Here is a 26,499-nt window from a genome sequence, read left to right as displayed (position 1 = left end):
TGACCAGGTGTCCATTTTGTGACCATTTTGGTTCACCTTGGGTGCAGTCCTGGCTGGGCTCTTGTGCTGCCCAAGGTGGATCCATGGAGGAGATCCTTTTAATAAATCCCTGCTTTATTCTTTAACTCTGTTCTAGGTCAGCCTTCTCAAGGCATCAGCTCAGACCAAGCTTTTTTGTTGCCCCAGGAACTCTTCTAAATGACCCTGGGATACGGGAAATTACCCTGGCAGTTAGGAAATGACCCTTTACCAAGAAAACCTGTTGGCTTTTTGTTTGTTTGTTTGTTTGTTTTTCTCTTGGCTTGTTGGCTTTTTTCTTTTCCACCCTGGCTATCAAGAGCTTAAGGTGCAACTCCATAGCTGGAATTCCTCAGCACACCAACCCAGCTGCCTCTGCAAAACCGCAATCAAAGCCACGAGAAGCTTCCCATGAAGGGAGGTGCCCCAGGAGTGATCAGCACCCATCTGTTAATTGGAGGACACGTGAACAGCAAGTGCCAGCGTGGCTGGGCTCTGACACAGCCTGGTCCTTTTAACTCTGGTGGTGACAGAGCCACTGGCACTGCCACCAGCAGCCTGGCCAGACGTGCCAGGGCTCTGCCTGGTAACGAATTTCCCTCCTTGTCCTTCAGATTTGTGTCCTTTTGGAGCTGTCCCCAGCGGGGGAAAAGCATCACTCGATCTTTTTTTTATTATTTTTGGTCTTATCTCACAGCTTGGTGACACCACAGGTAGGTTTGCTGGGAGTATTTAGAGGGTAGGAAAGTCTCGTGGTGTGGGAGCAGAAGGAGGGAGGCAGAGAGTAATTCACAGTTCATGCTGCTGGGCTGAAGTTAGGCTCTAACTTTTGAGAGCCTGGCAAAACGTCAGGAATCATATGTAATGTTAATTGTGTGCATGAAAATAGGCCTCTGCTCAGCTCAGGAGCAGCTAAGGTGATCAAAAAGGTTTCTGTTTTCTTTTAGGCAACACTGATTTAACTAACAGCCTTCCTATGAGGTTCTGCCAGTTTCAGCTCATGGGATCCTTCTGTTTACAGTGGGTTCTGGGTAGGAAAGCTAAGGAATAGAGAAACACAAAAAGTATAGACAGAATCATAGCCCAGCCACACTAAACATGTTCCTTCCATAGCATAAACTCCCCCTTTAGGTTAATTCTCTCTGTGAGACAACTGCCCTGTGTGGGATTATCCCAGTACTGGTTCAGTTCTTGTCTTGCATAGCTGGTTCTCTTCTTGCCATTAAAAATATTTAAAAGGCTCCAGCCTAGTTCCAGATCTGTACAATATAAAAAATTCTTATGTGGACAGCAAAGTAAACTGAAATTGGGAATTCTCTCCACTTTCCCAGCCCAGAAAATGATATGTGATCTCCAGAGGAGATCACTGTGATATCTGTGAGGAACCTAACACATCCCAACCAAGCAGAAACAAACATTCACATCAATTCCAGCGACAATAACAACCAACAATAACAACAACAGCAGCATCCGTGCCACGGTTTTGCTCTTGTGACTCTTGCTGCTGCTCCTATTGCTATTATTACCGTCATTATCATTATTTTTTGCTGTTGTTGTCACTATTATCATTCACACAGGCACGAGATGTGGCTGCTCATGGCAGTCCTGCTCCTCGTCCCAGCACCCACGAGCTCCAAAGGCGCCACCAAGCAGAAGAAGGCTCTGAACCCCGAGGCTCTCATGAACGTTGTAAGCCAGGAGAACTCTGAATTCCCTGTCTGAAGGCTTGGGCACGTTCAGCTGGAGGACAGGGAGGCTTGGAGAGGGCTGGTGTTGTTGGGCTGCTGCGATATGACGCTGCCTCCACACCATCATTAACCAGCTCCTCCTCCCAGCAGAACTAATGCAATTACAGCAGGGCAGTTAGGGATGGGGATAATCCCAGACTGGATTTGATCAGATATCTCCCCAGAGGGTAGAAATTTGTGCGTGGCTCCTCTCCTTCAGCAGCAGCAAGTCGCTCAGGGCCATGTCCAGGTGAGCCCTGAGAGGCTCTGAAGCTGGGATATAAGATAAAATTGCTGCATTTAATCTTTCCTGCCAACCTCATAACAAAGCAACCTGTGGGCAGGACCACAGCTGGATTTTCCACAGTCTGTGGAGTTCTCAGCATGAATAAAGCTCAGGCAGAGCCTCTGGAGCCCTGCAATGGATCCTGTGGGATTTATCCCAGTGCCCTTCCAGTCAGCCCAGCTCGGCAGGTTTATCCCTCAGCTCCACCACCTTATCTGCCCAGCTCATCACCCGGAGCCTGATGTGACACGTGCGGCAGGCGGCAGGAAATCGGTGCCAGATGTCTGTAAAGCAGGGTCAGGCGTCAGGAAATCCTTTTGGTTTCAATGGTTTCAGTAAATCTTTCTGGTTTCAATGGTTTCAAAGCCCTGCAGCCGCCAGCTCCCCTCCTTGCCCACGGCTGAGCATCTCCCCTTCCCCTGGGCAGGTCACTGGGGCGGGGTTGGGACAGAGCAGCCTCTGCCACAAAAAGCCCTCAGCTGACCCAGAGACAGCCTGGGCAAAGACATGTCCCACAACTTTGATTTTACCATGCCAGATGGTAAAAGTCAAGTTCTTATCTCCTCAAGTCAGATAAGCACCTTCACTGTGGAAAGTTTCCCACCTGGGTTTTTCTTCCCCCAGAGCCAAATCATCTGCCACAGAGGGTACCCCAGTGAGGAGTATGAAGTGCTGACGGCTGATGGCTACTACATCCACCTGAACAGGATTCCTCACGGAAGAGAAAAGCCTAAGAACAGAGGTACAGCTCGATTTCACTCAGAGCCAGCCAAAAATAAAAGCCCTGAATGTCAGCAGGGGAGTGGATGGACCTGGACAGGCTGGGGGAATAGTCTTTGTTAAAGCAAAAATACTGAATCCGTGGGATTTCTCCAATTTACACTCAAAGCTGCAGCACCAGGAGACATGGCCAAAATGCACATTTTGCATGTCCTCTGGCAGTGCAAGGAAGAGGCTTTACTGCCCTTAATTTGGGGTGAGTGAATAGAGAGAATGTGCTTCAATGAAATGTGCTGTTTCCTTTGCACCCAGGGGCCAAGCCAGTGGTGTTTCTCCAGCATGGGATACTTGGAGAAGGCAGCCACTGGGTGGAAAACCTGGCCAACAACAGCCTTGGCTTCATCCTAGCAGACTCTGGCTACGATGTGTGGCTGGCAAACAGCCGGGGCACCAGCTGCTCCCGGAGACACCAGCACCTTTCAGCGGACCAGGTGGAATTCTGGGATTTCAGGTGGGCTGGAGTGTGTTACAAAAGCCTGGCAGGGGCTCTCTGCCTGTCACCAAGCTCTAGGCAGAGGTGGGGGCCCCTGAGCAGGCAAGTCAGAGCAGCTAAGCCCTGGCACAGCCTCCCCTGGCGAGGATGGGGCACCTGAGCAGACCTGCCTGCTGACACGGTGCCAGCTCCTCCCTGCAGTGCTGAGAGCACGGGGCACTGCCACCTGCGTGGGGACACACAGAGACACCAGCCCTGCCTCCCCAGGCACCTCACTGAGCTGTCCACGAGTGTCATTGCCACCTCCCCTGCTCCTAGACCTTGTTGTTGCCCTTTTTTTAAGCTGTCACTGCCTCTCCAGAGCAGAATCCCCAAGCTCATAAAGAGGCTTGTAGAAAAACCTCACACAGCAGGTCTGCCTTTCACCACCTCCCACCAACAGGCACACAGGCAGGAACCATTGCTCCATTCCCCTGGGGGAAAGAGCATCCCAGGGAGCAGAGCTGGTGCTGTAATCCTGGTGGGAGCAGCTCTGGCTGGGTATGGCACTGGAATGCTGGCCAGGCTCTGCACAGTCTGTTTACTGCTCAGCAGGGCCGTGGGAGGGCTAAGCCCTTTCAGGGCAGGATGATGCCATGGCAGGAGGGATCCATGCCAGGAATTCTCCCCTGGAAAATCAGCCCCACATGTGGAGCTGGGCAATGCAAGGCAGCTCAGGGGAAGTTGCTGCCTCGCAAGCAACATCCCCCTCCTGTTTTGCAGCTTCCATGAGATGGCAATGTTCGACCTGCCGGCTGCCATCGACTTTGTGCTGCAGAAAACGGGGCAGAAGCAGCTCCACTACGTTGGATACTCCCAGGGCTGCTCAATTGGTGAGTTCCAAAGGGTCACCCATCACCTTGACTCAAAACAAGTCAATTTTGGTGTTTTTGTCAACAGAAAGCAGAGGGCTCCCCTCCTTGTGGGCTTAAAAACCACTGACGTGCCCGATCAGCCAGGGGAATAAAGGTGTTGCCTCCCTTTGGGCATCTCTTGCACCAACATTTAGCAGGAGAAGGTGGCAACAGATCTCAGATTTCCAAGTGGAGATAATCAACTAAACAGAGCTGGGTGCAAGTGAGCCCTCAGATTAAGCACCTGAGGAAAGATGGAGCAAGCCTGAGGTTGTTTTTTCTGTTTTCTCAGCGTTTATTGCGTTTTCATCCATCCCTGAACTGGCTCAGAAAGTCAAAATGTTTTTTGCCCTGGCTCCAGTAGTGTCACTCAAGCACAGCAGAAGTCCATTCATGAAGATGCAGTTCCTCATGGACAACCAGCTCCAGATGATTCCGGTAAGGGATTTACTCCACACCCTTCTGCCCCAAAATGACTGCTTCTAGAGAAGGGATCAAGCCCAGACACAGCCCCTGGGGCTCTCTGATGCAGCAGAAAACAGTTAATTCCTGCTGGTTTATTAGCACAGACAAAATTCAGGCACACATACAGTCCTGGATGGCCTTGTTGAATGCATTTCTTCTTCCCATCTGTAGGATACACATGGTCTTTATTTGGGGGCACGTGGGAATAAATCACACGGGACTCCATTTTCTGCATGGTGGGAAAAGCCTTTTCTTTAGTCACATAACTCCTTTTTGTACAGTTTTACAGACCTCATGTGTGACTCCAATTGTTCAGGAGCTTTCTTGACAGTTACTTTTATTGGTTATTAACAAGTTGTTATTCTGTATTCATTGGTCACTCAAACCCCTGGTGTGTATGTGCAAGAAAAGTTGTTTGTGAAGAGGTAATTTTAATTTTTTTGTCTGTGTGAAAAGAGTTTATACAGGTGCTGGTTGTTTTTTACCCAGTGATAGATTGTTATGTTAAGGAACGGCTCACACCAGGATTGCTTCACATGGGAACTTGCACAGTGCTTGCTTCCCTTAGAAGAAATGACAGGCCAGCCAGAGCAGGCTTGATTTTACAAAGATTTTTTTTATAATTTTTCTACCTTACTGCAACAAGGGCACTTGTAGGGGCCCTAGACCAAACACCTGAAGAAGAGCAGCTTTGCCATGTTGATTCCATGAAAAACAGATCCAGTGCTTGGGGGAGGTGGGGGGAAAGAGGAGAGCTGTGATTATTGATTTCCCTGGTGTGTGTTCAGTCAGCACCAACTCCTGCAGCGAGCTGTGCACATCTCCATGGGGCAGGGGCTCGATTCCTGGGTATTCCCTTTACTGCCTGGCTGGTGGGGCAGCCCAGGGGCTGGGCTGCAGGGAGGGGGGGACAGGGAACACCCTCAGTGTGTCCCTTTGCTCCCGCAGCTGCTGCTGGGCAGAACGGACGCGTCCCTGCGCATCAGGAGGCTGTGGCGCTTCCTCCCCGAGCTCTGCAGGCACACGCTGCTGCACAGGCCCTGTGCCAACCTCCTCTTCCTGCTGGGGGGCTACAACGAGAAGAACCTCAACATGGTGGGTGTGCTCTGTGGGGACAAAGGGCCACTGTTGTGTCACCCACCCTGCCCAGCCTGGCAGCAAACAGACCCTGCGTGGGCAACACGCGTCCCCCTGCCACCTGCTTTTCCTCCCTGGGACAGGGAAAGCCCCCCCAGGTTTTCCATGTGTCCCCCTGCCACCTGCTTTTCCTCCCTGGGACAGGGAAAGCCCCCCCAGGCTCTGCTGGGTAAATGTCAGTGGGCAGGTGTGGAAGTTTGCAGGCAGTCCTGACACGGGAAGAGACAAGAATCTTGACTCCGCGCTAAATCACAAGGCTGATTTATTATTTTATGGTATATATGTTATGTTTATACTAACAGAATAGAAGAAAGGATTTAATCAGAAGGCTGGAAAGGAGAAGGAAAAGGGAAAGGGAAGGGGAAAGGGAAGGAGAAAGGAAAGGAAAGGAAAGGAAAGGAAAGGAAAGGAAAGGAAAGGAAAGGAAAGGAAAGGAAAGGAAAGGAAAGGAAAGGAAAGGAAAGGAAAGGAAAGGAAAGGAAAGGAAAGGAAAGGAAAGGAAAGGAAAGGAAAGGAAAGGAAAGGAAAGGAAAGGAGAAAAGGAAAAGGGAAAAGGAAACTCATGACTCTCAGAGAGACTGAGACAGCTGCACTGTGATTGGCCATTAATTAGAAGCATCCAACATGGACCAATCAAAGATGCAACTGTTGCATTCCACAGCAGCAGATAATTATTGTTTTTGTTTTCCTCTGAGGCTTCTCAGCTCCTCAGGAGAAAAATCCTGGCAAAGGGATTTTTCAGAAAATATCATGGCTACAGCCAGGTGGCCCTTGCCAGCACCTCTGAATTAGGGCTGCCTGTCACTGTGACCAGCCTGGCGTGCAGCCCCTGCTGTACCCACCTGCTGAAGCAGCCTCTGGGTGACCTCAGGCAGTCACTGAGGCCTTGGGCACAGCCCCTGAGCCCAGGGAAGGTGTCTCACAGAGCTCATCCCCATCACTCTCCTCCCCGTGCTGGCTCACAGCAATTGGTTTTTAAGGAAAATTATATCCCTGAACCTGGTCCAGCTTTTCAGGCAGTGTGACTCAGCAGTGGCTGCTCTGGGAAACACCTGGCAGCTGCCAGTCCACTCCCATCCGCTGGAAAGCACCCTCAGCTGGGATTTGTTTCCTTGCAGACACGGCTGGATGTGTACACATCCCACTATCCAGATGGCACCTCGGTCAAAAACATCATCCACTGGGCCCAGGTAGGACCCCTGACACACACACCCCCCTGGGATGGGCCCTTCACTGAGAGCCAGGAGAGACTCGAGAGCTCAGGGGCCCCAGACACTGGGAAAGTAAAGGCAAGAAATGAGAAGAGGTGCTGGATGCAGGATGAGCTGCCCTGGTGCCTCTGGGGACCAGGGGACACTGCAGTGTGTGTCCTGTGCTGGGCCAGGCAGGACAAGGGACAGGATGGGGAGGCCACAGATGGATGTTGGACCCCCCCCAGGAGTCACCAAAGCAGAACTTGGGGACACCATGAAGCCCAAGTAGAAGTTGAGAGAACTGGATGAGGAGGAAAATGGGGACCCAACAACATCTCCCCCTGTCCAAAGGGGTCCTGGACACCCTGGAGATGGACTCTGCAGCTTCAGCACTGGCCCTGCTGGAAATGGGGTCAGGTTGGAGACCCCCACCCATGTGCCTCCTTGCAGAGCCAAATTATTGGTAATGGAGGCTGGAAAAGGACAATCAGGCTGTTGGAGGAGCTGCAGCAGCAACCTGCACACACAGCTGGTGGTGAGCAGGATTTCAGAGGGACGAGCACCAGGGCAGCCAAGGAGTCATGTGGAGCACCTTGGCTTGTCAGCCCATGGCTAGGGACAGGCATGGAGCCAGAGGGCAAAAAGCCACCCTGTTAAAAAAGGTGGAATGCCATCTCCTCCTGCAGTGTCCCACGGGTGAGGACAGCAACACCTCTCCTTGTCCTGCCTGTCCCCAGCCAGCTGGCATGGTTGGAGATGGGCACATGGAGGGCAGGGACTTCCACAAACTCTTTCTGAGCACCCTCTCATGATGGGTGCCTCGAGGGGGCCGTGAGATACAAGACCCATGCAGCAGCAGATCCATCCTCCCACAGCAGATCCATCCTCCCACAGCAGATCCATCCTCTCACTCACAGCAGATCCATCCTCTCACTCACAGCAGATCCATCCTCTCCCAGCAGGTCGATCCTCTCCCAGCAGATCCATCCGTCCACAGCAAATCCATCCTCCCACAGCACGTCCATCCTCTCCCAGCAGATCATTCTTCCACAGCAGATCCATCCTCTCTCAGAGTCATCATCTCCCAGCAGATCCATCCTCTCACAGTGGATCCATCCTCTCCCAGCAGATCATTCTTCCACAGCAGATCCATCCTCTCATAGATCCATCCTCTCCCAGCAGATCCATCCTCTCACAGCAGATCCATCCTCTCATAGATCCATCCTCTTACAGCAGATCCACCTTCTCATAGATCCACCCTCTCATAGATCCACCCTCTCATAGATCCATCCTCTCATAGATCCATCCTCTCCCAGCAGATCCACCCTCTCTCCGCAGGTGATAAAATCCGGAGAATTCAAAGCCTTTGACTACGGCAGTGAGAACCGCGCTCGGTACCACCAGGTAGGAGCTGCCGTGGCAGTGCTGGCAGCTGGAGGTGCTGGGGGTCTCTCCAGGGTGCTGCAGGGACAGAGTGGCTTCCCTGACACCTGAGAGCCCCCCGTGTCCCCCAGGACACCCCGCCCCTGTACCGCCCGGAGGAGATGCCGGTGCCCACGGCGGTGTGGTCGGGAGGGCAGGACTGGGCAGCGGACTGGAGGGACGTGCTGCAGCTGCTGCCCCGCATCAGCCACCTCGTCACCTACACCCACATCCCCGACTGGAACCACTGGGACTTTGTCTGGGGCCTGGACGCCCCCGGGCGCCTCTACAGCAGCATCCTGAGCCTGATGGAGGGGTCCCGGTAGAGCAGCAGCTCCCGGTGGCCTGGCCCCTGTCCCTCAGCTGAGACAGCCCCAGGAGGGGCTGGGACACTGCCTGCTGTCCCCTCCTTCCTGCTGGCCTGACACACTTGTGGTGATGGTGCTTTCTACGCATCCCTTGGTTGCTGGGTCTCTCCTCCTTGCTTGGGAGCTCCGGTGGCACCGTGCCGGGAGGGCAGCACCAGGGTGAGCCGAGACACCGGAGCAGGCAGGAGCCACCAGCCCTGCTGGGAAGGGCCCCAACATGATGGTGCTGACCCAGGGACACATGGGGACCCTGCCATGACCCCACAGTGGGCTGGGGATTAGAGCAGCCAGGCTGTGAGGAGGTGAGAGGCAGCTGGGCCTGTGGGGGAACAGGCTGAGAGCAGCCCCAGCTGTGGCACACAAAGGAATCCAGGGAATGCATGAGGCCAAATCCTTCTTGGCAGCAGCAACAGGGGCTCTGGCCCCACATTGCAGCCCTGGGGGTTCAGGATTTGGAGGATCCTTTTTCCCCAAGACAAGTCTCCAGGAAGTGGAAGGTCTCCATCTGGGCCAAGCCAGGCAGCTGCCTGCATTATTTGGGCAGGGGCTCAGGGGCCAGAGGTCCCCAGGAATGGCTGCTGGGCTCAGCACCAAGGCACTGGGAATGATCATCCTTAATCCCTGGGAGCTGGTGACCCCAAATGCCCTGGGCTGGGTTGCAGGGCTGCCATCCCCCCGGGAAGGTGCTGCCAGGCTGATGGCCCCAGTCCGTCCCACCCTGCTGCTTGCTGCAAACCCAGAGGTGAGGAAAATCCCTCCTAAATAAATACTCAAAGGGGGTTGCAGGAGCCTGTGCTTTGACACTCTCAGCTCTTCCTTGCATGTGAATATTTTCTGGCAGCAGGGACACAGGGCCAGCTGGTAGAGCTGGGTGGCAATGCAGGCTCTCCAAGGGTCCCAACTGGGAGTATCCCAGTACATCCAGTACCTACCCCACCCCTGGGCAGGGGGCAGCAACTCTTGCTGGCAAAAATAACCCCACCAGACAGCCTTGGGAGTGGAGAGTTTTATTGTATCCATGAAAGTTTGGGAATCACGAGTGGGCAGGAGCGCTGGGACTGGCCCTGGGGCAGCTCTGCTGGGATGCGTGCGGCGATGGGCACCCACTGCTCCTCCACCTCGCCAGGCTGGCCGCCACCGCGTAAGGTGGATGAGCGGGAGCAGAATGGGGAGAGGAGGAGGAGGGTGGGGAGGTGGTCCCAGGGCTACCCCAGCTCCAGGGGGGTCCCCTCTCCCAGCCCTGCCCTCCATGGGTGCAGGCAGCCGGTTCATCACCGCACCGGGACCCAATCCCTGCCTCCCTCCATCCCTTCCTTCCTCCTTCCCTCCCTGCCGGGGCTCGGGCCGCTCCAGGGGCGGTGCCGTTGGCGGGGGGCGGTGCCGGCGGCGGCGGAGGGCGGTACCGGCCGGCGCGGGCGGCCATGGAGGGCAGCGGGCCCCGGGTGGTGGCGGTGGGCGCGGGGCTGGCGGGGCTGGGGGCGGCCCAGCGGCTCCGCGGCCGCGGCTCCCTCCGCCTGCTGGAGGCGGCGGCCCGCGCTGGCGGCCGCGTCTGCACCCGCCCCTTCGGTACGGGCGGCGAGGCCGGGGCAGGCTCCGGGAACCGGGGGTGGGCGGCATCGGGGGGCGGGCCCGGGCCAGGGCGGGGGGCGGCGGTACCGGGATGCGGGAGCTGCTGCACCTGACCCCCGGCCCGTGGGGCCGGTCCGGAGTGGGTCGGACACGTGGCGGGGGTGGCCGGTCCCGTGAGCACGCGGGGACCGAACGGAAGCCGCTCACGGGGGGCAGCGGGGGCCGTTTCGGGGTCACGGGGAGCGGGGGTCCCGCTGCGCCCCGAGCGCTCCTCGCCGGGCACGGCTCGGCGTGACCCGCTCTCCCTCCCTCCCTCCTTCCCGGCAGCGTCGGGGCTGGCGGAGATGGGGGCACACTGGATCCACGGCCCCTCGCCGGGAAATCCCGTGTTCTGCCTGGCCTCCCGGTACGGCCTGCTGGGCCCGGAGGCCGCCCGGGAAGAGAACCAGCAGGTGGAGGCGGGCGGCCACCCTCCGCTGCCGTCCGTCACCTACGGCAGCTCGGGCAAGGTGCTGAATCCCAAGGCAGTGCGCGAAGCCCGCGACCTCTTCTACGCCCTCCTGGCCTCCACCCGCGCTTTCCAGGGCTCCAAGGAGCCGCCGTGGCCCAGCGTGGGGCAGTACGTGCGGGCGGAGATCGCCCGGACGGTGCCCACCATGGCGGGGGGCCAGGAGGATGCGCGGCGGCTGCAGCTGGCCGTGCTGGCCGCCTGCCTCAAGCTGGAGTGCTGCATCAGCGGGACGCACAGCATGGACCTGGTGGGGCTGGAGCCCTTCGGGGAGTACGTGTCGCTGCCCGGCCTGGACTGCACCTTCCCAGGGTAAGCGCGAAGCTGCGCAGCGGGACGCGGAGGAGCGATCCGGGGCCGCCCCGTCTCCAGCGCTTGACTCCTCCCACAGTGGCTACAGCAGCTTGGCCGAGCGCCTGCTCTCGGATCTGCCCGAGGGCACCGTGCTGTTCAACAAGGCCGTGAGGACCATCCACTGGCAAGGCTCCTTCCGTGAGGAAGGCGACGATGGCGGCAGGGTTTTCCCCGTGCGGGTGGAGTGCGAGGATGGAGATGTCTTCCTCGCTGACCACGTCATCGTCACTGTCCCGCTGGGTGAGGACACCAACACCTTCCCTTGCTCTGCCCTTGCCCTCCAGACAGATGGGCGAGCGGAGGGCAGGGATTTTCTAAACCCCTTCCCAGCCTCCCCTCTCTCACTGGGAAGAGGTTGGGAAGGGGTTTGGGGAGCTCAGAGCATCTCAGACACCATTTAGGAGCCCAGCTGAGAACTGTCCTGTTGCCCGGACTTGTGGCTGCAGGTTTCCTCAAGGAACGGCACCAGGAATTCTTCCAGCCCCCCCTTCCCGAGCGGAAAGCACAGGCCATTCGCAACCTGGGCTTTGGCACCAACAACAAGATCTTCCTGGAGTTCGAGCAGCCTTTCTGGGAGCCCGAGCAGCAGCTCCTGGAAGTGGTGTGGGAGGACGAGTCGCCCCTGGAGGAGCCCGACGCTGACCTGGAGGCCAACTGGTTCAAGAAGCTCATCGGATTCGTGGTGCTGCAGCCGCCAGAGCAGTAGGTGACGGGGGATTTGGGGCATCCGGGCCGCTGGTGGGCACGGGGAGGGGGTAGCAGCTTTCAGCCCCGCCTTCCCGCCCCAGGCACGGGCACGTCCTGTGCGGATTCATCGCGGGGAAGGAGTCGGAGCACATGGAAACGCTGAGCGACGCCGAGGTGCTCAGCGCCATGACCCACGTCCTGCGCACGATGACAGGTGCCCGCCCCTGCCCGCCCTGCCCGCTGCCCCGGGGGGATCTCCCGATCCTATCCCTGAGCCCCATCCGCAGGGAATCCGGACCTGCCCGCGCCGAGGAGCGTGCTCCGCTCCCGCTGGCACAGCGCTCCCTACACGCGCGGCTCCTACAGCTACGTGGCCGTGGGCAGCTCGGGGGACGACATCGATGTGCTCGCACAGCCCCTGCCCGAAGACCCCCGGGACCCCCGGGTGAGGACTCAGCCCCAGGGGGTGCGGCGGGGACAGACAGACAGACAGACAGACACACGGCGGTGGGGCCAGGAGCACAGGGAGGTGGCACTGCTGACCCTCTGCGGGGGTCACCCAGTGCTCGGATCACCCGCTGGGCTCCACGGGGGAGGGGGCATTCCCACAAAAGTCGTGAACAGGCGGCTCCTCCCAACCTTCCCAGCCTCCTAAGGAAGGGGAAGTGCCCGTTCTGGGTTTGTAAAGCGGTCGTGCCCCCGCGGGGTGCCGGAGCGCGGGGGGTGAGGCTGTTGTAGCCCAGCCCCGCGGCCCCTGCGCTCACCCCCCGCCTCTCCGCAGCCCCTGCAGCTCCTCTTCGCCGGCGAGGCCACGCACCGCACCTTCTACTCCACCACCCACGGGGCGCTGCTGTCGGGGTGGCGAGAGGCCGAGCGGCTCAACCAGCTCTTCCAGGCGCCGGTCCCCGCGCCTCAGTCCTGAGGCGGCAAAATAAACCGCGGTGCTTTGCCCTTCGCTCTGCTTTATTGAGAAACCTCCGCGCCGGCGGCTTCTTCCTCTCGGTGGCGGGGTGGGTGCGGCGGGACTGGCTCCACGGGGCGCTGTCGGTTTAATACCAGTTGGTGCTGGAGATGGTGTAGCGGGGATCGTCCAGCGGGTCCTGCGTCGGGCCTGGCCGCGGGGGAGCCTCCGGGGCGGGTGGGCGAGGGGGCTGAGGCTCAGACACGGCGGCACGGGGAGTGCCGGGGTCCGCGGAGGGCACTCCGGGGCCTGCAGGGGGTACGCCGTGCCCCCCGCGGGCCCCGGCACTCCCCGTGCCGCCGGGAGGGGCGGCGGAACCCCCCTGAGGCCCCGGTGGTGGCGGCGGCGGCGGCGGCGGCGGCGGCGGCGGCGGCTCCGCCATGGCTGTCACTGAGGCGGCTTCCGGTCGCGGCGGAAGTGACGCGGCGGAGCCATGCGGGCGTGGGCAGCGCTGAGGGCGGCGGGGACGGCGCCGGGAGCGTTCCGGGAGCGCTTCGAGTTCGGCGGCCGCGATGTGGCCTCGTGGTTCCCGCGGCACATGGCCAAAGGTGAGGGGCGGCAGCGCGGCGGGTCGAGTTCCTCAGCCTCCCCGCCGAGCGCTCACCCCGCGCTGTGCTGTGCGCTGCAGGCCTGCGGCAGATGCGCCTGGCGCTGCGCCGCGCCGACTGCCTCGTGGAGGTGCACGACGCTCGAATATCCTGCACAGCTGCCGGAGAACCCTGCCCCTTGTCCCTCCACACCACCCTTGTCCCTCTCCGCCTCCTCTCCATCCCCCTCCCGCTACGCTCTTGCGGTCACTGTCCTTAGCGCAGCCACATTCCGCTGTCGGGCCGTAACCCCGCGCTGCAGGAGGCGCTGGGCATCCGCCCTCACGTCCTGGTGCTGAACAAGATGGATCTGGCTGATCCCCGGCGGCAGCCGGTGAGCGCCGGGGCAGGGCCGGGCGGGGGCAGCGCCGGTGTCACAGGCCGGTGACAGCAGTGCCTCCTCCCGTCCCCTGCAGGAGGTTTTGGAGCAGCTGAGGCAGCAGGGATGCTCGCACGTAGTCTTCACTGACTGCCAGCGGGATGTCAATGTCAAGAAGGTAATGGGGCAGCAGCCCAGCCCCTGCTCCCTGGTGAGCTCCCAGCCTCAGGAAGAGCCCTCGGTGCTCCAGCTGGCTACTCCCTTTCCAGCCCTGTCCCTGTCCCTCTGCAGGTTGTCCCCATGGTTGCCAGGCTGGTGGCCGATGGTCCACGCTACCACAGGACCGAGGTGAGGCACATGCACAGAGGGCACAGAACATCCTGGGCTAGAAGGGACCCACGAAGACCATCCAGTCCAGCTCCTGGTCCCGCACAGACACTCCAACAATCCCACCCTGGGCATCCCTGGGGCGGTGTCCAAACACTCCTGGAGCTCTGGCAGCCTTGGGGCTGTGCCCATTCCCTGGGGAGTCTGGGCAGTGCCCAGCACTCTCTGGGGGAAGCAGCTTTCCCTGATCTCCAGCCTGGCACAGCTCCAGCCATTCCCTGGTCCTGTCCCTGTCCTAGAGAGCAGAGATGGGAGCTGCCCTGGGGAGGAGCTGCAGCCCCAGGGAGGTCTGACCTCAGTGTGCTCTGCTCCTTTGGGCACTCCCTGGCAGCTTTACATCTCTTTTATGTTGTGGTGTCCCCAAACTGCCCCCAGTGTAGGGGGTGAGGCTGCCCCAGTGCAGAGCAGAAGGAGGCTCTCCCTCTCCAGCCAAGGAACAAGGCTGCTCCCAAATGTGCCAGAAGAGCCTGGCAGGGCAAACTCTGGGATATTTCCCTGTTGTTGCAGGGAGTGGTTGGTAACCAGCTGCTCCTTGCCCGTGTTTCCCTGGCCTGCAGAGCTCCGAGCACAACATCCTGGTGATCGGCGTGCCCAACGTGGGCAAGTCCTCGCTCATCAACTCCCTGCGGAGGCTGTACCTCAAGAAGGGTATTTCTGCACGGTGCCAGGGCTCAGGGGGCAGCTGGGCACAGTGCCACTGTGTCCCTGATTGTGTCTGTACCCCCAGGCAAAGCCACTGCGGTGGGGGGAGAGCCAGGGATCACCAAGGCAGTGCTGTCCAGGATCCAGGTACTGTTCCTGCATCCAGGAAACCTCTAGGCTCACTGAGGGGTTGCTCAGGCCCCTTTTGCAGCAAGAGCTTAACTCAAGCTCAGTGCCTCGCTCGTTAGCCGTGTGGTGCTAATTACCAGCCCTGCCTGCCCCGTGCCAGGTGTGTGAGAAGCCCCTGATGTACCTGGTGGACACCCCCGGCGTGCTGCCCCCCCGGCTGGGGGATGTGGAGATGGGCATGAAGCTGGCGCTGTGTGGTGAGCCAGAGGCTGGGGTCACACTGCTGCTCACACCCCCTGCATGTGAGGGGGTGGAAGGAGGGTTGGCCAGGGCTAGGCAGGGCTGAGGGAAGCTGGGGCTTGACCCTCTTTTCCAGGAGCCATCCGTGACCACCTGGTGGGGGAGGACATCATGGCTGACTACCTGCTGTACACCCTGAACAAGCAGCAGCAGTTCAGGTGAGCCAGTAGGGAAGGGTGCCAAGAGGGTGATGGAGATCACCATGGGTGATGGAGATGCCCTGCCCAGGGAGTTTTGGGGGGTGTGAGCCATGTCCTCTGGCAGGTACGTGCAGCGCTACGGGCTGGGCCAGCCCTGCGACCACATCGAGCCCCTGCTCAAGCACGTGGCCCTCAGCCAGGGCCGCACGCAGAAGGTGAAGGTGCTCACAGGCACAGGTGGGTGATCCAGGGTTCTTGGGAGTTTTGGGGATCCCAGGGCAGCTCCAGGCTGCACTGACACGCCTGTATCCACTGCCACCTCCAGGGAATGTCAACATGATGATGCTCAACTACCCAGCTGCTGCCTACGAGTTCCTGCGGGACTTCCGAGCAGGACGCCTGGGCAGGCTGACACTGGACTGAGACCTGTCACTGGACAGGCAATGCCGGCAGCCGTGTGGACTGGGGACATCCTGGTGCCCCTTGGAGCTGGGGACACCTCAGCAGGGAGCCATGGGGTGTGATTGAAGCGGCTCAGCCAGGGCTGTTCCCGGTTTTGGGCAAGAGGCCGCAGGGGCAGGATTCCCTGTGGTGTCGCTGTTGTGATGCTCCCATGGAGAGCCGGGGGCAGGGCTGGTGCCTCCGGCTGGCACCTGGAAGCCGCCAGGGAGCTGTTTCCTCACCAGGGAGCTGTTTTCTCGCTGCGTTTGGCCTGCTCTGGAGCCTCCATCCCGAAATAAAAGCCTGTGTGGGTAGGGGCCGAGCTCTGGCCACCCCAGGGTCCCGCCCCTCGCCCCGCATCCAGCCACACCTGCTTTCGCCCAATTTTATTGCCGCCTCCTCGGCCTCCGGACACGGCGAGGCCACGGACAGGGGCGCGGTGCAGAGGGGTGCCCGAGCCGGCGGGGTTTGGCTCGGTGCGGAGGGGTGGTGGTGGAGGGTCTTCCGCGGGGGTCCTGCCCCGCCGGCGGTGGGTGGCCGTGTCCCCGGGAGCCGCTGCTCGCCCGGGGCGTGGGGCTCAGCCCCGTGGGGGGCGGCCGGTCCTCGCGGCGTCCTGGGTGCACCGGGCACAGTCAGGTCCCCCGGAATCCATCAGCGGCGGAGGAGGGCCGCCAGCGGGCAGAGCCAGGGCAGCGCCCGGCTCGGTGGGCTCCCGGCCGGCGCGGCGGAGGTCCAGGCGCTGGCGGCCGCCGTCCAGTTGCCGTCGCGGTACTCGACGCCGTCTCCCGCTTGCAGCTCTCCGGACAGCCGGGCCCGGCGCAGGGCCGCCCCCGCCGCCACGCCGGCCGCCGCTCCCGCCGCCGCCGCCCCCGCCACGCGCAGGGCAGCCCCGGCAGAGCCGTACCTGGGCACGGCCGCCCTCGGCCGGCTGCGGGCCGCCCCCCGCGCCGCGCCGCGGGCCGCCCCGCGGGCACCGCCGCGCCCACCCTTGCCGGCCACCGTGTCGCAGAAGGTGGCGGCCAGCAGCACCAGCGCCCAGCACGCCGCCGCGCTCCGCCGCATCCCGCACCTGCCGCAGGGAAGGAGGGAGGGAGGGAAGGGAGAGCCCCGCCGCTCAGCCGCGCCCGGCCGGGGCCGGGGACCGCGCACCGCCGCGTCCCGCTTGCGCGTGTGCTGCGGCCGCGCACGCGTGTGTCACGGCACACGCACAACCCGCGCGTTGCATAAACGCGCTCCCCCCACCCCTGCGGATGATGCTCCTGCACACGCACGCTGCCGCACGCCCCTGTGGGTGATGCTCCCGCACGCCCCTGTGGGTGATGCTCCCGCACACGCACGATCCCGCATGCCCCTGTGGATGATGCTCCCGCACGACCCTGTGGGTGATGCTCCCGCACACGCACGATCCCGCACGCCCCTGTGGATGATGCTCCCGCACGACCCTGTGGGTGATGCTCCCGCACACACTCGCTCCACAGAACCCTGCGGGTGATGCTCTCGCACACGCTCACACCCACGCGTTTCCCCGGCTTCGCACACACCCCGCCGCAGGGCGCACTCACACTCTCTGCCCTCCCTCCCCACCTGCGGGGCTCACCGGACCCGGGGATGCCGCCGGCTCGTTCCGCTCCTCTCCACTCCTCCCTGGCCGCGCTCCCGCTGCCGCGCTCCCGCCGCGCCCCCCGCACTCCACCCCACTCCCCGCCGGGGGGGCGGCGGGGGAATCCCCCCTCCTCACCCTTTCCCCTTCCCTCCCTGTTCCCCGCCCCTAAACCCCGCACACGCCGCCGGCCCGGCCCGCCGAGCCCCGCGGGGCAGCACGGCGGGACCCCCGCTCGGGGCGGCCTCCGCGCCCCCTCCCACGGCCCGGGGGGCTCGGCCCCGCCCCCCGCCCCGCCTCGGCCAATGGGAACGGCGCCTGGCGGGGCGGGGCCGGCTGCACCAATGGGCGGCGGCGGGAGGGGCGGGGCTCGCTCCGCGCTCCGCCATGGCCGCCGCGCTGCGAGCGCTCCTGCGGCCCGCTGCCGCCGCCGCCGCCACTGCGCTGCCCCGAGCGCGCCTCCCGCCGCCGCTCCGCGCCCCCCGCGGCGCTCGGGGCTGCAGCGCCGGTGAGCACCGGGACACCGGGGGGGCACCGCGGGGGGGTGGGCTTGGCCCAGCCCCGTGCTCAGCGCAGGGCACCGGGTCCCTGCACCGGGCACGGTCGTAGCCCCGGGCAGTGCCCATCGACCTGCTCGTGGTCCCTGGGCTGCGCACCAGGCTACGGCACCGGACACCGCGTCCCTACTCCGTGTGCGGTCCCAGCGCCGGGCACCGAGTCTCTGGGCTGTGCACCGGGGCCAGAGCACCGGGCACCGGGACACAGCACAAGGTACGGTCCCAGCACCGGGCCTGTGCCCAGCGAGTTGCACGTGGTTCCGGAGCTGCGCTCCAGAGCCCATCACCGAGCACCGGGGCCCTGCGCCATGTATGGGCAGCGGCACTGCATACCAGGGCACCGGCACTGCGGCCCAGCACCGGGCACCGGGGCCGCTGGACCGTACACCCCGTCCCAGCGCTCGGTGCCCACGCATACTGTTCTGGCACAGGGTGGTCACGGGGCTTCATCTTCGCGGGCTAGGGTGGCACTGGGAGCTCCTCCGAGCCCGTCCCGCCGGCTGCCGGTGACCGCTGCCATCAAGGTCGCCTTTAAATAGCATGGAGTGACGGTTGGCGGGGTGCGGCCGGGGGTCCGCCCGGTGCCCGGCAGCCGGTGGGTAACGGGGCAGTGCTGGTGTGGCGGGCAGGGGCTGCGTTCCAGTACCTGCTGGTACAGAAGACGGGGGCACTGAAGAACGTGGGGCTGATCCAGTTGAACCGGCCGCAGGCGCTCAATGCGCTCTGCGAGGGACTGATGGCGGAGCTGGGGCGGGCCCTGGAGGCCATGGAGAGCGACCCGAACGTGGGAGCCATCATCCTCACCGGCAGCCAGAAAGCCTTTGCAGGTAGGACCATGGCCTCTGCTCACCCCAAAGTTATGGAGGGGATTGGAGTCCCACTGCACTTCCCTTTGCAGCTGGCGCAGACATCAAGGAGATGCAGAAAAAAACCTTCCAGGAGTGCTACAGCGGTGGCTTCCTGGCCGGCTGGAACAAGGTCGCCATGGTCCGCAAACCCATCATCGCCGCCGTCAATGGCTACGCCGTGAGTGCCCCCCACACCTCCCTGCACCCCCTGTCCCCACCCTGGCACCCCCTGACCCATCTCTGCCTCCTCTGTGCCAGTTGGGAGGCGGCTGCGAGCTGGCCATGATGTGCGACATCATCTACGCCGGGGAGAAGGCACAGTTCGGGCAACCCGAAATCCTGCTGGGAACCATCCCAGGTGAGCAGCAGCACCTGCCAGGGGCTTCCATCCCGGCTGGGGTGGGGACACCCAGGTGACCCTCTCTGAACCTCTTCCTTCCCTCAATGCCCCAGGTGCTGGCGGCACGCAGAGGCTGACCAGGGCAGTGGGGAAGTCGCTGGCAATGGAGATGGTGCTCACCGGGGACCAGATTTCAGCACAGGAGGCAAAGGAGGCAGGTGGGAGCGTGGGACAGCCCTGGCACTGCAGGGGTCTGGCAGAGAGCCATCCCCTCACTTCCCACTGCCCATCCTAGGTCTGGTCAGCAAGGTCTACCCTGTGGAGAAGCTGCTGGATGCAGCCATTGCCTGCGCTGAGAAAATCGCCAGGAACTCCAAGCTGGTGGCTGCCATGGCAAAGGAGTCAGTCAATGCTGGTAGGGGCTGGGGGCCGACTGGGAACCCCCTGGGGGGTCTGCAAAAGGCCAGGCACAGGGGTCTCCCCAACTCCTCCCTTGCTTTCAGCCTTTGAAACGACGCTGACAGAGGGGAACAGGACAGAGAAGCGCCTCTTCTACGCCACCTTTGCCACCGTGAGTAGGGGGATGAGGGATAACAGGCATCCCTCGTGGCATGAGGGATAACAGGGTTGCCTCAGCCCCCCCTCACTGTCACCTCACCTCTCTGCCTGTCCCAGCGTGACCGCGAGGAGGGGATGACGGCATTCGTGGAGAAGCGCAAGGCCAAGTTCACCGACAGCTGAGCCCGGCAGCTGCAGGTCCCTGGGGTGGTGCAGGTCCCCACGGCCTCCTGCAGCCCGTCCACCCCCGCCTTACCCCGCACAGGGGACCGGGACCCATCGGCGAGCCGTGCTTGGGGTGACAGCAGCAGTGGGGACCACCTCTGCCTGCACTATTAAAGGGTTTTCTAGGTGCTGCTGGGAGATGGGGCATCCTTGCTGCGAGCTCCTGCCTTAGCTGGGAAATGTTGGGGGTCACTGAGCCCCCTCCACACTCCCTCACTGCTTTCTGATGATGGGCTGGGCAAGAGCAGCCTCGTGGAGCATAGCTCTGGGTGTTCCACAGCCTGTGGTACCTTCTGGGGCACAACCAATGTGCTGAGTTTGCCTCAGCCTCACCTGGATTGAACTGAGGCTGGAATTATGAGCTGAGTCTCCTGTCTCAGGGCATCATCCTCGCCCTGCCTGGTGCCTTGGGGTTATCCTGAGGAAGTTCCTGCAGGTTTGGAGGCCCCAGCAGGTTTCTGTCAGTAATGAGGAGCCCACCAGGATGTGGAGAAGGGATGGGTTTATTGGTGAGGCTTAAGGCTCAGTAGGAAGGGACAAATTTCCTCAGGAAACCCCAGGGGCAGCTCCCACCCTTCATTTCACAGCCCAGGCACATCTTCACTCAGCCATGGTGGATGTAGTCAAGATCCTCCTCTGGGTCATTCTGCACCTTTGGGGCTGGCATCCAGAATGGCACACGGGCATTGACCTCCCTGGCATTGTCCTGGGGGTGGTACAGGTGGTCACGATCCTCCTCTGGGCCATTCTGCACCTCTGGGGCCGGCATCCAGAATGGCACACGGGCACTGGCATCCCTGGCATCGTCTTGGGGCTGGTACAGGTGGTCACCATCCTTTTCTGGCCTTGCCTGGACTTGGGGTGGGCCCCTCTGAGCCCAGGCACTGCTGGAGAAGACCTTTATACCTGGTTCACCCTCCTCTGGTGCTCCCACACCCAGGATGCTGGAAGAGGGGAGCAAAATCATCAAGGAGAGGTTGCCAAATACCCTCCTGTCCCAGAAGAATCCCACCCCAGTGGAGTGCAGGGACCCTGGGGAGATTGCCCACACCCCATGAAGCACCAGTTAGGATCTCAGGGTGCAAACTTAAATATTTGTTTCACAAAAGGAATAGAGAAACCAGCTGGATGCTCAGGGAATTTGCATAATTCGGGGAGGAAGGGAGGTGGAGCTGGGACTCCCTTCGTTTTAGGGGGCACAAAACAACAAGGTGGGCACAAAGCAACAAGGGGGGCACAAAGCAACAATTTATTCCCCCCTGAAACACTTTCATGTTGGGGTGTTGCTTTATTAGTTTTTGCAAGCCAGGTGGGAGCACCTCTTACCTTTCCTCAGCCAAATCCTGCTGCATGGCCAGGTCCTTCCACCAGGAGCTGCTCAGAGCCTGTGGGGAGAGGAGGGGGTCCCGAGGGGTGGCACGGGTCACACGTGGGTCCCCTCATCAGAGGGGACAGCGGGAGGGCAGGGGAGGCAGGGCTCACCTGGGTGCTGCCGGGTGCCAGCAGGAGGAGGGCCATGCCCAGCAGGATGGTCACACTGTGGAGCCCCATGGTCCTCGAGTGGAGAAGACAGGGGTGGCAGAGAGTGGTGGCACAAGCCGTGACACACCCTGTGTCCCGTGGCCACAGCTCCTCCCTGACCCCAGCACCCCCCGTGCCCACCGGGGCTGGCAGAGACCAACCTGTCCGTGGCTGCCTTTTGTCACACCTGCCTCGCACTTTGCCCGCCCCGTGGCAGCCTGCTGGCACTGGGTGGATCCAGGTGCTGCTGCCGCCCATCCCGTGTCCCTCCAGGCCCCGGGCAGATCCAGGTCCCGCCCATCCCGTGTCCCTCCAGGCCCCGGGCAGATCCAGGTCCCGCCCATCCCGTGTCCCTCCAGGCCCCGGGCAGATCCAGGTCCCGCCCATCCCGTGTCCCTCCAGGCCCCGGGCAGATCCAGGTCCCGCCCCATCCCGTGTCCCCTTGTCCCTGTGTGGCTCCAGGTGCTGCTGCCGCCCATCCCGTGTCCCCCCTATCCCCGAGTGACTCCAGGGCCCGCCCATCCCGTGTCCCCCCTATCCCCGAGTGACTCCAGGTCCCGCTGCCGCTCATCCCATGTCCCCCTGTCCCTGCGTGGCTCCAGGTGCTGCTGCCGCCCATCCCGTGTCCCTCCTGTCCCCAGGTGGATCCAGGTCCCGCTGCCGCCCATCCCGTGTCCCTCCTGTCCCCAGGTGGATCCAGGTCCCGCTGCCGCCCATCCCGTGTCCGTCCCTCCTGTCCCTGCGTGGCTCCAGGTCTCACTGCCGCCCATCCCCTGTCCCTCCTGTCCCCGGGTGGATCCAGGTGCTGCTGCTCAGGGAGATGGCACCCCTGGGCTCTCCAGGCAGGTCTGTGTCCTCCTGCCAGTGCACGCTCTCTGGAGAGATGGGAAATTCAAGCTTTGCCTTGAAATGAGGATTTTTTGACAGCCATTGGCCAGCAGGGAAATACTTTGTTGGACTCTGGGAAAAGCTGGTGGCCTAGAAGGGACAATCAGAAGCTTCAATTTGCTTCCCAGCAGCAAGGACAGGCTCTCGGGGACTCTGGGAAAAACGAATTCCCAGGTCAGAACTGCTGGACCTGAACACAGTGAGGAAGAGGAGGCTGGGCTGCTGCCTGACCTTTGTACCATCACATGCCCAAGGCCTGCTTCCCCTTCCCAGATATCCCAGTGTGGGGAAAAGGCCTCCTTCAGGGCTTCAGTGTTGGAAGTGATCTTTGGTCCCTGCTGAGAGATGTCCCTGGGCAGCTGTGGCTGCAGGGTTTGCCTGCTGGAGACAGCACTCTCCAGAGCCCACGGAGCAGGGATTAGGGCTGGACAAGCTGGATGAGTTTTAAACAGAGCAAAGCTTTTTAAAACTCACAGGGAAATCTCCTACATCTTCGTAAACATCATTCCCTGCTCCCATTTGCAAGGATTTTTCAAAGCCCCTTTGATCTTCTATTCCTCACAGAGAGGGGGAAGGGAAAAAAAAATTGCAATTATAGATCCTAAGCTTCTTGGATAAACATTGTTCCAGAAACCTCTTTTTTTTCCCTTTATGCACAATTTTTGAGTGTCAGGATTCACCAAGACTCCAAGACCAGTGGCTGTGTTTCCAGATTTTTCCAGGAGGATGAGATTACAAAGGAAGGGAAAGGCAAGAGGGAAAACAACCTCCATCCCAACCTGACTTTGGCAGCACTTACAGCAAAGGGAGGGAGGTTCATTCCACAGCTCTGGGCTTCAAAACAGCACTTGTACCCACTATGAAGCAATTTTGTAAAAATTCCTTTTATTTATTCACCTGGTTGGAAGTCACTTTATTTTAACTCCCTGTGAAAATGCTTCTCCTGGCCCAGGCAGACCTTTCAGAGCAGGTGCCAGGGTGCAGAGGAGATGGAGGAAGTCAGAACTGATGCCCAATGGGGTTTTTTTTCCCCATTTTCTCTTCTCAGTGATTCCAGCTTCCATACAGTCACATTGTCATCTTGTAACTTCTTGAATCCATTTCTTCCCCCCCAAGAGGGAAAATAAAACACCCAATCCTGGGCAGCCTCAGCTGCAGGACAGTTTCCTTAACACCTTACCACACATTCTGGGTTCCTCTTCCTCAAATCTTGAGGATTCTTAACTCAGTTGGGTGGTGCCAGTTCTGTGTGACATCAGGAACACGTGCCCAAATGCTGGCAGAGCTTTAATTGCTTTGGCTGGTTTATTCCATGGAGTGGGAACTGGAAATATCCCTGGTGGCACTGGTTCCATGCCTGCTCATCTTGCACAAAGCTGCTGCACTGACCTTCAGACTTTTTTCCGTGGTCCTTTAAATCCTCGGGTGGCACCTTGTCCAAAACAAATTGTGGATGGGATCCTGGAAAGGGAGACAGGCTTTAATCCATGTGAGGATCCAGCCCTCAGAGGCTCACTAGGATGCTTAATGCTTTGCAGGGCATTTTAAGCTCCCAGAGTAGGAAGAGCAAGGTATGGGAGGAGCAGGACATGTAAATCACCAAGTAATTTAAAGAATTAGTGAAATACTGGTTGGATTTCCTGTGTACTCTGCACATTCCTGGCCTGGAGGCCTCTTCACAACAAGGTTTATTACCAAATGTAACACCTGGGCAGCTGCAGTGGCTGAGAATGAGGAGCAGGAGAGCAGAGGCAGCATCCTGCAATACCTTGGGAGGAGATCAGCAGGGCAGACAAACACAGCCCTCACAGCCTGCTCCTCCTTACACCTCCTTCTTGCAAAAATGGCTTTGGAAGCACTTGTGGGATTCCTGCAGTGGTTGAGAATGAGGAGCAGGAGAGCAGAAGCAGCATCCTGCAATACTTTGGGAAGAGATCAGCTGGGCAGACAAACACAGCTCCCACAGCATACCCACGTGCTGCTCTTCCTTACACCTCCTCCTTTCAAAAATGGCTTTGGAAGCACACCTGGAATTCCTGCCTGGTTTATCTTCAGCACAGGAGCAGCCCAAGCCAGGCTGCAAAGGGCTGATAAGATGGAGTGGTCCCAGCCCCTTTTGCCCTGAGGCCAAAGTACTGACCTGGATTTGTAGAGCCTTTTCTCTGGCAGAGAGGGGCCGGGGCTGGCTGCAGGCTGAGAGATCTCCATGCTCTCCTCAGGCCCTGTTTCCATGGGATTTCCTTGGAATTGCTCTGCCATCTCCACACTCACATCCATGGGCACGCTGGTGCCCTGCTCCACGGGAGAGCTCGTGTGCTTGGAGCCACTGCAGAAATAAAAATGTGGAGCTGCCACGTGAGCCCAGAGCCAGGGAAATCAAAGGTACTTCATGAGGAAACAAGTCCATCTGGGATGGATTCCTTCCCAATATCCCTTCTCTCCCTGCCCTCTGGGAATGGGAAGCCATTCCCTGTTTTCCTGGCACCCCATCCCTTGTAAAGGCTCTCTCTCCATGTTTCCTGTAGCTCCCTCAGGCCACAGTGAGGTCACCTCAGGGCTGGACAATCCCAGTTCCCTCACACTTTCCTTGCAGGACAGGAGGAAAGTTCTGCAGTTACCTTTTCACTTTCTTGGGCCTGTCAAACCGAAAGTCAGCAGGATACAGGTGCACGGTCACCAAGTGATCCTTCCTGTCCTTGCTGCTCCTGAACTTCTCCGTGCAGCCTTCCACCAGACACTGGTACTGCAAGGCAGGGAGGAGAAAGGAAAAAAACCACATAACTGGGAAAAAAACAACCACACACCAACCACGAGGCAAGGGCTGGCCATGGCAGCTCACCATGTTTTGCTTCTCAGCCATTATCTGGAAGAGGGAGTCGTGCCACTCCAAGATGTGGATATCCAGGAGATTCCCAGAGGGAAAGGAGCGCTTGCAGAAGGAGCAGACATTCCTGTGCAGGGTGTTGTAGTGGTGCTCGTAGCCCTCCAGCGTGTCAAACACCTGGCTGCACCCAGAGATGTGGCAGCTGAACTCGGACACCCTGCAGGGAAATCAGGATTTAAGCTAAATTAGAGCCCTGCAGGGAAATCAGGGCTTTAAGTTAAATTAGAGCCCTGCAGGGAAATCAGGGCTTTAAGCTAAATTAGAGCCTTATTTTCAGCTGCAAACATCCCCTCTAGATGACTTTATCAGAGAATCCCAGGATGGCTTAGGTTGGATTGGACCACAAAGCTCATCTGACTCCAGCCCCTTGCCATGGGCAGGGACACCTTCCACTAGGCTCACACCTGCAGCCACAACACTTGTGCCATTTTTTTGTGACTAATTCTTCATATTAAATGCCAGGTGCAATGAACAAAGATCATGATGGCGCCAGCAGATGGAAACTTATTTGCCATTGGAAACTTATTAACCATTATGGCTCCAGGATCATCTAGATCATGCTCCTGTTGAAGAACAAACAAGACATTAATTGATAAATTAGCTATCTAGGCTAAAAGTTGCAGTTGTGGATGACAGCTCAGTCATCCAGCACAGTCCTGCTAGGCCAGTGCTTTTTTAAGAGGCATCCAAAGGTGAACCTCACACAACACTCAAAGTACTTCCTGGCTTTTAAATACGACACCAAGACCAAGATTCTCCCCCCAGGCTTGGCCTTCCTGCTTGGAAGCAGCCCAGGCGCCAGCTGTGGCTGCCCAGAGAAGCTGTGGCTGCCCAGGGATCCCTGGAAGTGCCAAGGCCAGGCTGGACAGGGCTTGGAGCAGAAGGTGTCCCCGCCCATGGCAAGGGGTGAGGAATGTGATGATCTTTAAAGATCCTTCCAACCCAAACCATTCCTTGACGCCATGACGGGCGGACTCAGAGCCCGCCTCACTTACTTGGGCCTCTCGGCCACCTCCTCGAGGCTGGTGAGGACGCCCTGCAGGTAGAGGTGCCTGTGCACGTCCCCATCCTAGGGAGGAGCAGAGAGCGGCGCTGTGCGGGCGGGCAGGGCTCAGGGCACAGCGCGAACCCTCCTGCTCCGCGCTAACAGCGGCCCCCTCACGGCCCCGCCTCACCTCCAACAGCGGGTGCTGCGGGCCGAGCTGGAGGCGGCGGGGGGTGAAGGTGAAAGGCGGCATTGGGCGGGGGGCAGGCGGGGATGAGGGGTCCTGAGGGAGCGGCGGGAGCCCCTCACGGAGGAGGAGGCGGAGGCGCGGCGGCAGCGGCAGCGGC

At 60.1% G+C, this 26,499-nt stretch overlaps 7 protein-coding genes across 8 annotated transcripts; 4 read left to right on the top strand and 3 right to left on the bottom strand.

Moving 5' to 3' along the window:
- Window positions 1-638: 638 nt before the first annotated feature.
- On the top strand, window positions 639-9,445 carry LOC136559313 (lipase member M-like). The gene is made up of 10 exons (XM_066554449.1): window positions 639-731; window positions 1,596-1,707; window positions 2,656-2,773; window positions 3,064-3,262; window positions 4,007-4,116; window positions 4,430-4,575; window positions 5,551-5,697; window positions 6,858-6,929; window positions 8,271-8,336; window positions 8,447-9,445. The coding sequence occupies exons 2-10, from the start codon at window positions 1,603-1,605 to the stop codon at window positions 8,678-8,680; spliced, it is 1,197 nt and encodes a 398-aa protein (XP_066410546.1). The 5' UTR covers window positions 639-731; window positions 1,596-1,602; the 3' UTR covers window positions 8,681-9,445.
- A 698-nt stretch (window positions 9,446-10,143) lies between these two features.
- Window positions 10,144-12,795, top strand: PAOX (polyamine oxidase). Its single transcript, XM_066554379.1, has 7 exons — window positions 10,144-10,288; window positions 10,619-11,111; window positions 11,191-11,393; window positions 11,600-11,855; window positions 11,942-12,054; window positions 12,128-12,285; window positions 12,622-12,795. Exons 1-7 carry the CDS (start codon window positions 10,144-10,146, stop codon window positions 12,760-12,762), a joined length of 1,509 nt encoding a protein of 502 aa, XP_066410476.1. The 3' UTR covers window positions 12,763-12,795.
- Window positions 12,796-13,228: 433 nt separating this feature from the next.
- Window positions 13,229-16,115, top strand: MTG1 (mitochondrial ribosome associated GTPase 1). The gene is made up of 11 exons (XM_066554380.1): window positions 13,229-13,349; window positions 13,430-13,496; window positions 13,620-13,722; window positions 13,805-13,885; window positions 13,999-14,055; window positions 14,652-14,742; window positions 14,822-14,883; window positions 15,026-15,122; window positions 15,242-15,323; window positions 15,430-15,542; window positions 15,631-16,115. Exons 1-11 carry the CDS (start codon window positions 13,235-13,237, stop codon window positions 15,726-15,728), a joined length of 966 nt encoding a protein of 321 aa, XP_066410477.1. The 5' UTR covers window positions 13,229-13,234; the 3' UTR covers window positions 15,729-16,115.
- A 2-nt stretch (window positions 16,116-16,117) lies between these two features.
- On the bottom strand, window positions 16,118-17,479 carry SPRN (shadow of prion protein). Its single transcript, XM_066554383.1, has 2 exons — window positions 17,344-17,479; window positions 16,118-16,815 (listed from the first exon to the last, which is right to left on the bottom strand). The coding sequence occupies exon 2, from the start codon at window positions 16,806-16,808 to the stop codon at window positions 16,398-16,400; it is 411 nt and encodes a 136-aa protein (XP_066410480.1). The 5' UTR covers window positions 16,809-16,815; window positions 17,344-17,479; the 3' UTR covers window positions 16,118-16,397.
- Window positions 17,480-17,733: 254 nt separating this feature from the next.
- On the top strand, window positions 17,734-20,012 carry ECHS1 (enoyl-CoA hydratase, short chain 1). Its single transcript, XM_066554741.1, has 8 exons — window positions 17,734-17,854; window positions 18,533-18,730; window positions 18,802-18,929; window positions 19,010-19,109; window positions 19,205-19,309; window positions 19,387-19,506; window positions 19,595-19,662; window positions 19,767-20,012. Exons 1-8 carry the CDS (start codon window positions 17,734-17,736, stop codon window positions 19,830-19,832), a joined length of 906 nt encoding a protein of 301 aa, XP_066410838.1. The 3' UTR covers window positions 19,833-20,012.
- Window positions 20,013-20,468: 456 nt separating this feature from the next.
- On the bottom strand, window positions 20,469-21,666 carry PRAP1 (proline rich acidic protein 1). 2 transcript variants are annotated; one of them, XM_066554382.1, is made up of 4 exons: window positions 21,557-21,666; window positions 21,357-21,429; window positions 21,201-21,259; window positions 20,469-20,818 (listed from the first exon to the last, which is right to left on the bottom strand). In XM_066554382.1, the coding sequence occupies exons 2-4, from the start codon at window positions 21,423-21,425 to the stop codon at window positions 20,479-20,481; spliced, it is 468 nt and encodes a 155-aa protein (XP_066410479.1). In that variant the 5' UTR covers window positions 21,426-21,429; window positions 21,557-21,666; the 3' UTR covers window positions 20,469-20,478. The 2 variants fall into 2 exon arrangements, with proteins under 2 accessions (XP_066410479.1, XP_066410478.1); XM_066554381.1 differs by having other exon boundaries at window positions 21,357-21,649.
- Window positions 21,667-23,147: 1,481 nt separating this feature from the next.
- On the bottom strand, window positions 23,148-26,478 carry ZNF511 (zinc finger protein 511). Its single transcript, XM_066554574.1, has 6 exons — window positions 26,343-26,478; window positions 26,163-26,236; window positions 25,123-25,324; window positions 24,902-25,026; window positions 24,424-24,609; window positions 23,148-23,744 (listed from the first exon to the last, which is right to left on the bottom strand). The coding sequence occupies exons 1-6, from the start codon at window positions 26,403-26,405 to the stop codon at window positions 23,675-23,677; spliced, it is 720 nt and encodes a 239-aa protein (XP_066410671.1). The 5' UTR covers window positions 26,406-26,478; the 3' UTR covers window positions 23,148-23,674.
- Window positions 26,479-26,499: the final 21 nt, after the last annotated feature.

Source organism: Molothrus aeneus, chromosome 8, assembly GCF_037042795.1.
Source record: "Molothrus aeneus isolate 106 chromosome 8, BPBGC_Maene_1.0, whole genome shotgun sequence".
In the NCBI taxonomy this organism is placed as follows: Eukaryota; Metazoa; Chordata; class Aves; order Passeriformes; family Icteridae; genus Molothrus; species Molothrus aeneus.
This window is presented reverse-complemented; position numbering and strand designations above follow the sequence as displayed.

Coding starts and splice junctions, on each gene's coding strand:
- LOC136559313 (XM_066554449.1), top strand. CDS start 1,603: ATGTGGCTGCTCATGGCAGTCCTGCTCCTCGTCCCAGCACCCACGAGC. Junction 2,774..3,063: donor AGAAAAGCCTAAGAACAGAG/GTACAGCTCGAT, acceptor CTTTGCACCCAG/GGGCCAAGCCAGTGGTGTTT. Junction 5,698..6,857: donor ACGAGAAGAACCTCAACATG/GTGGGTGTGCTC, acceptor GTTTCCTTGCAG/ACACGGCTGGATGTGTACAC.
- PAOX (XM_066554379.1), top strand. CDS start 10,144: ATGGAGGGCAGCGGGCCCCGGGTGGTGGCGGTGGGCGCGGGGCTGGCG. Junction 10,289..10,618: donor CGTCTGCACCCGCCCCTTCG/GTACGGGCGGCG, acceptor CCTTCCCGGCAG/CGTCGGGGCTGGCGGAGATG. Junction 11,856..11,941: donor GTGCTGCAGCCGCCAGAGCA/GTAGGTGACGGG, acceptor TTCCCGCCCCAG/GCACGGGCACGTCCTGTGCG.
- MTG1 (XM_066554380.1), top strand. CDS start 13,235: ATGCGGGCGTGGGCAGCGCTGAGGGCGGCGGGGACGGCGCCGGGAGCG. Junction 15,123..15,241: donor CATGAAGCTGGCGCTGTGTG/GTGAGCCAGAGG, acceptor CCTCTTTTCCAG/GAGCCATCCGTGACCACCTG. Junction 15,543..15,630: donor GAAGGTGCTCACAGGCACAG/GTGGGTGATCCA, acceptor TGCCACCTCCAG/GGAATGTCAACATGATGATG.
- SPRN (XM_066554383.1), bottom strand. CDS start 16,808: ATGCGGCGGAGCGCGGCGGCGTGCTGGGCGCTGGTGCTGCTGGCCGCC.
- ECHS1 (XM_066554741.1), top strand. CDS start 17,734: ATGGCCGCCGCGCTGCGAGCGCTCCTGCGGCCCGCTGCCGCCGCCGCC. Junction 18,930..19,009: donor CCGCCGTCAATGGCTACGCC/GTGAGTGCCCCC, acceptor CCTCTGTGCCAG/TTGGGAGGCGGCTGCGAGCT. Junction 19,110..19,204: donor CCTGCTGGGAACCATCCCAG/GTGAGCAGCAGC, acceptor TCAATGCCCCAG/GTGCTGGCGGCACGCAGAGG.
- PRAP1 (XM_066554382.1), bottom strand. CDS start 21,425: ATGGGGCTCCACAGTGTGACCATCCTGCTGGGCATGGCCCTCCTCCTG. Junction 21,260..21,356: donor TGGCACCCGGCAGCACCCAG/GTGAGCCCTGCC, acceptor CTCTCCCCACAG/GCTCTGAGCAGCTCCTGGTG. Junction 20,819..21,200: donor CAGGATTTGGCTGAGGAAAG/GTAAGAGGTGCT, acceptor CCCCTCTTCCAG/CATCCTGGGTGTGGGAGCAC.
- ZNF511 (XM_066554574.1), bottom strand. CDS start 26,405: ATGCCGCCTTTCACCTTCACCCCCCGCCGCCTCCAGCTCGGCCCGCAG. Junction 25,325..26,162: donor GAGGTGGCCGAGAGGCCCAA/GTAAGTGAGGCG, acceptor ATTTCCCTGCAG/GGTGTCCGAGTTCAGCTGCC. Junction 24,610..24,901: donor AGGCCCAAGAAAGTGAAAAG/GTAACTGCAGAA, acceptor TTATTTCTGCAG/TGGCTCCAAGCACACGAGCT.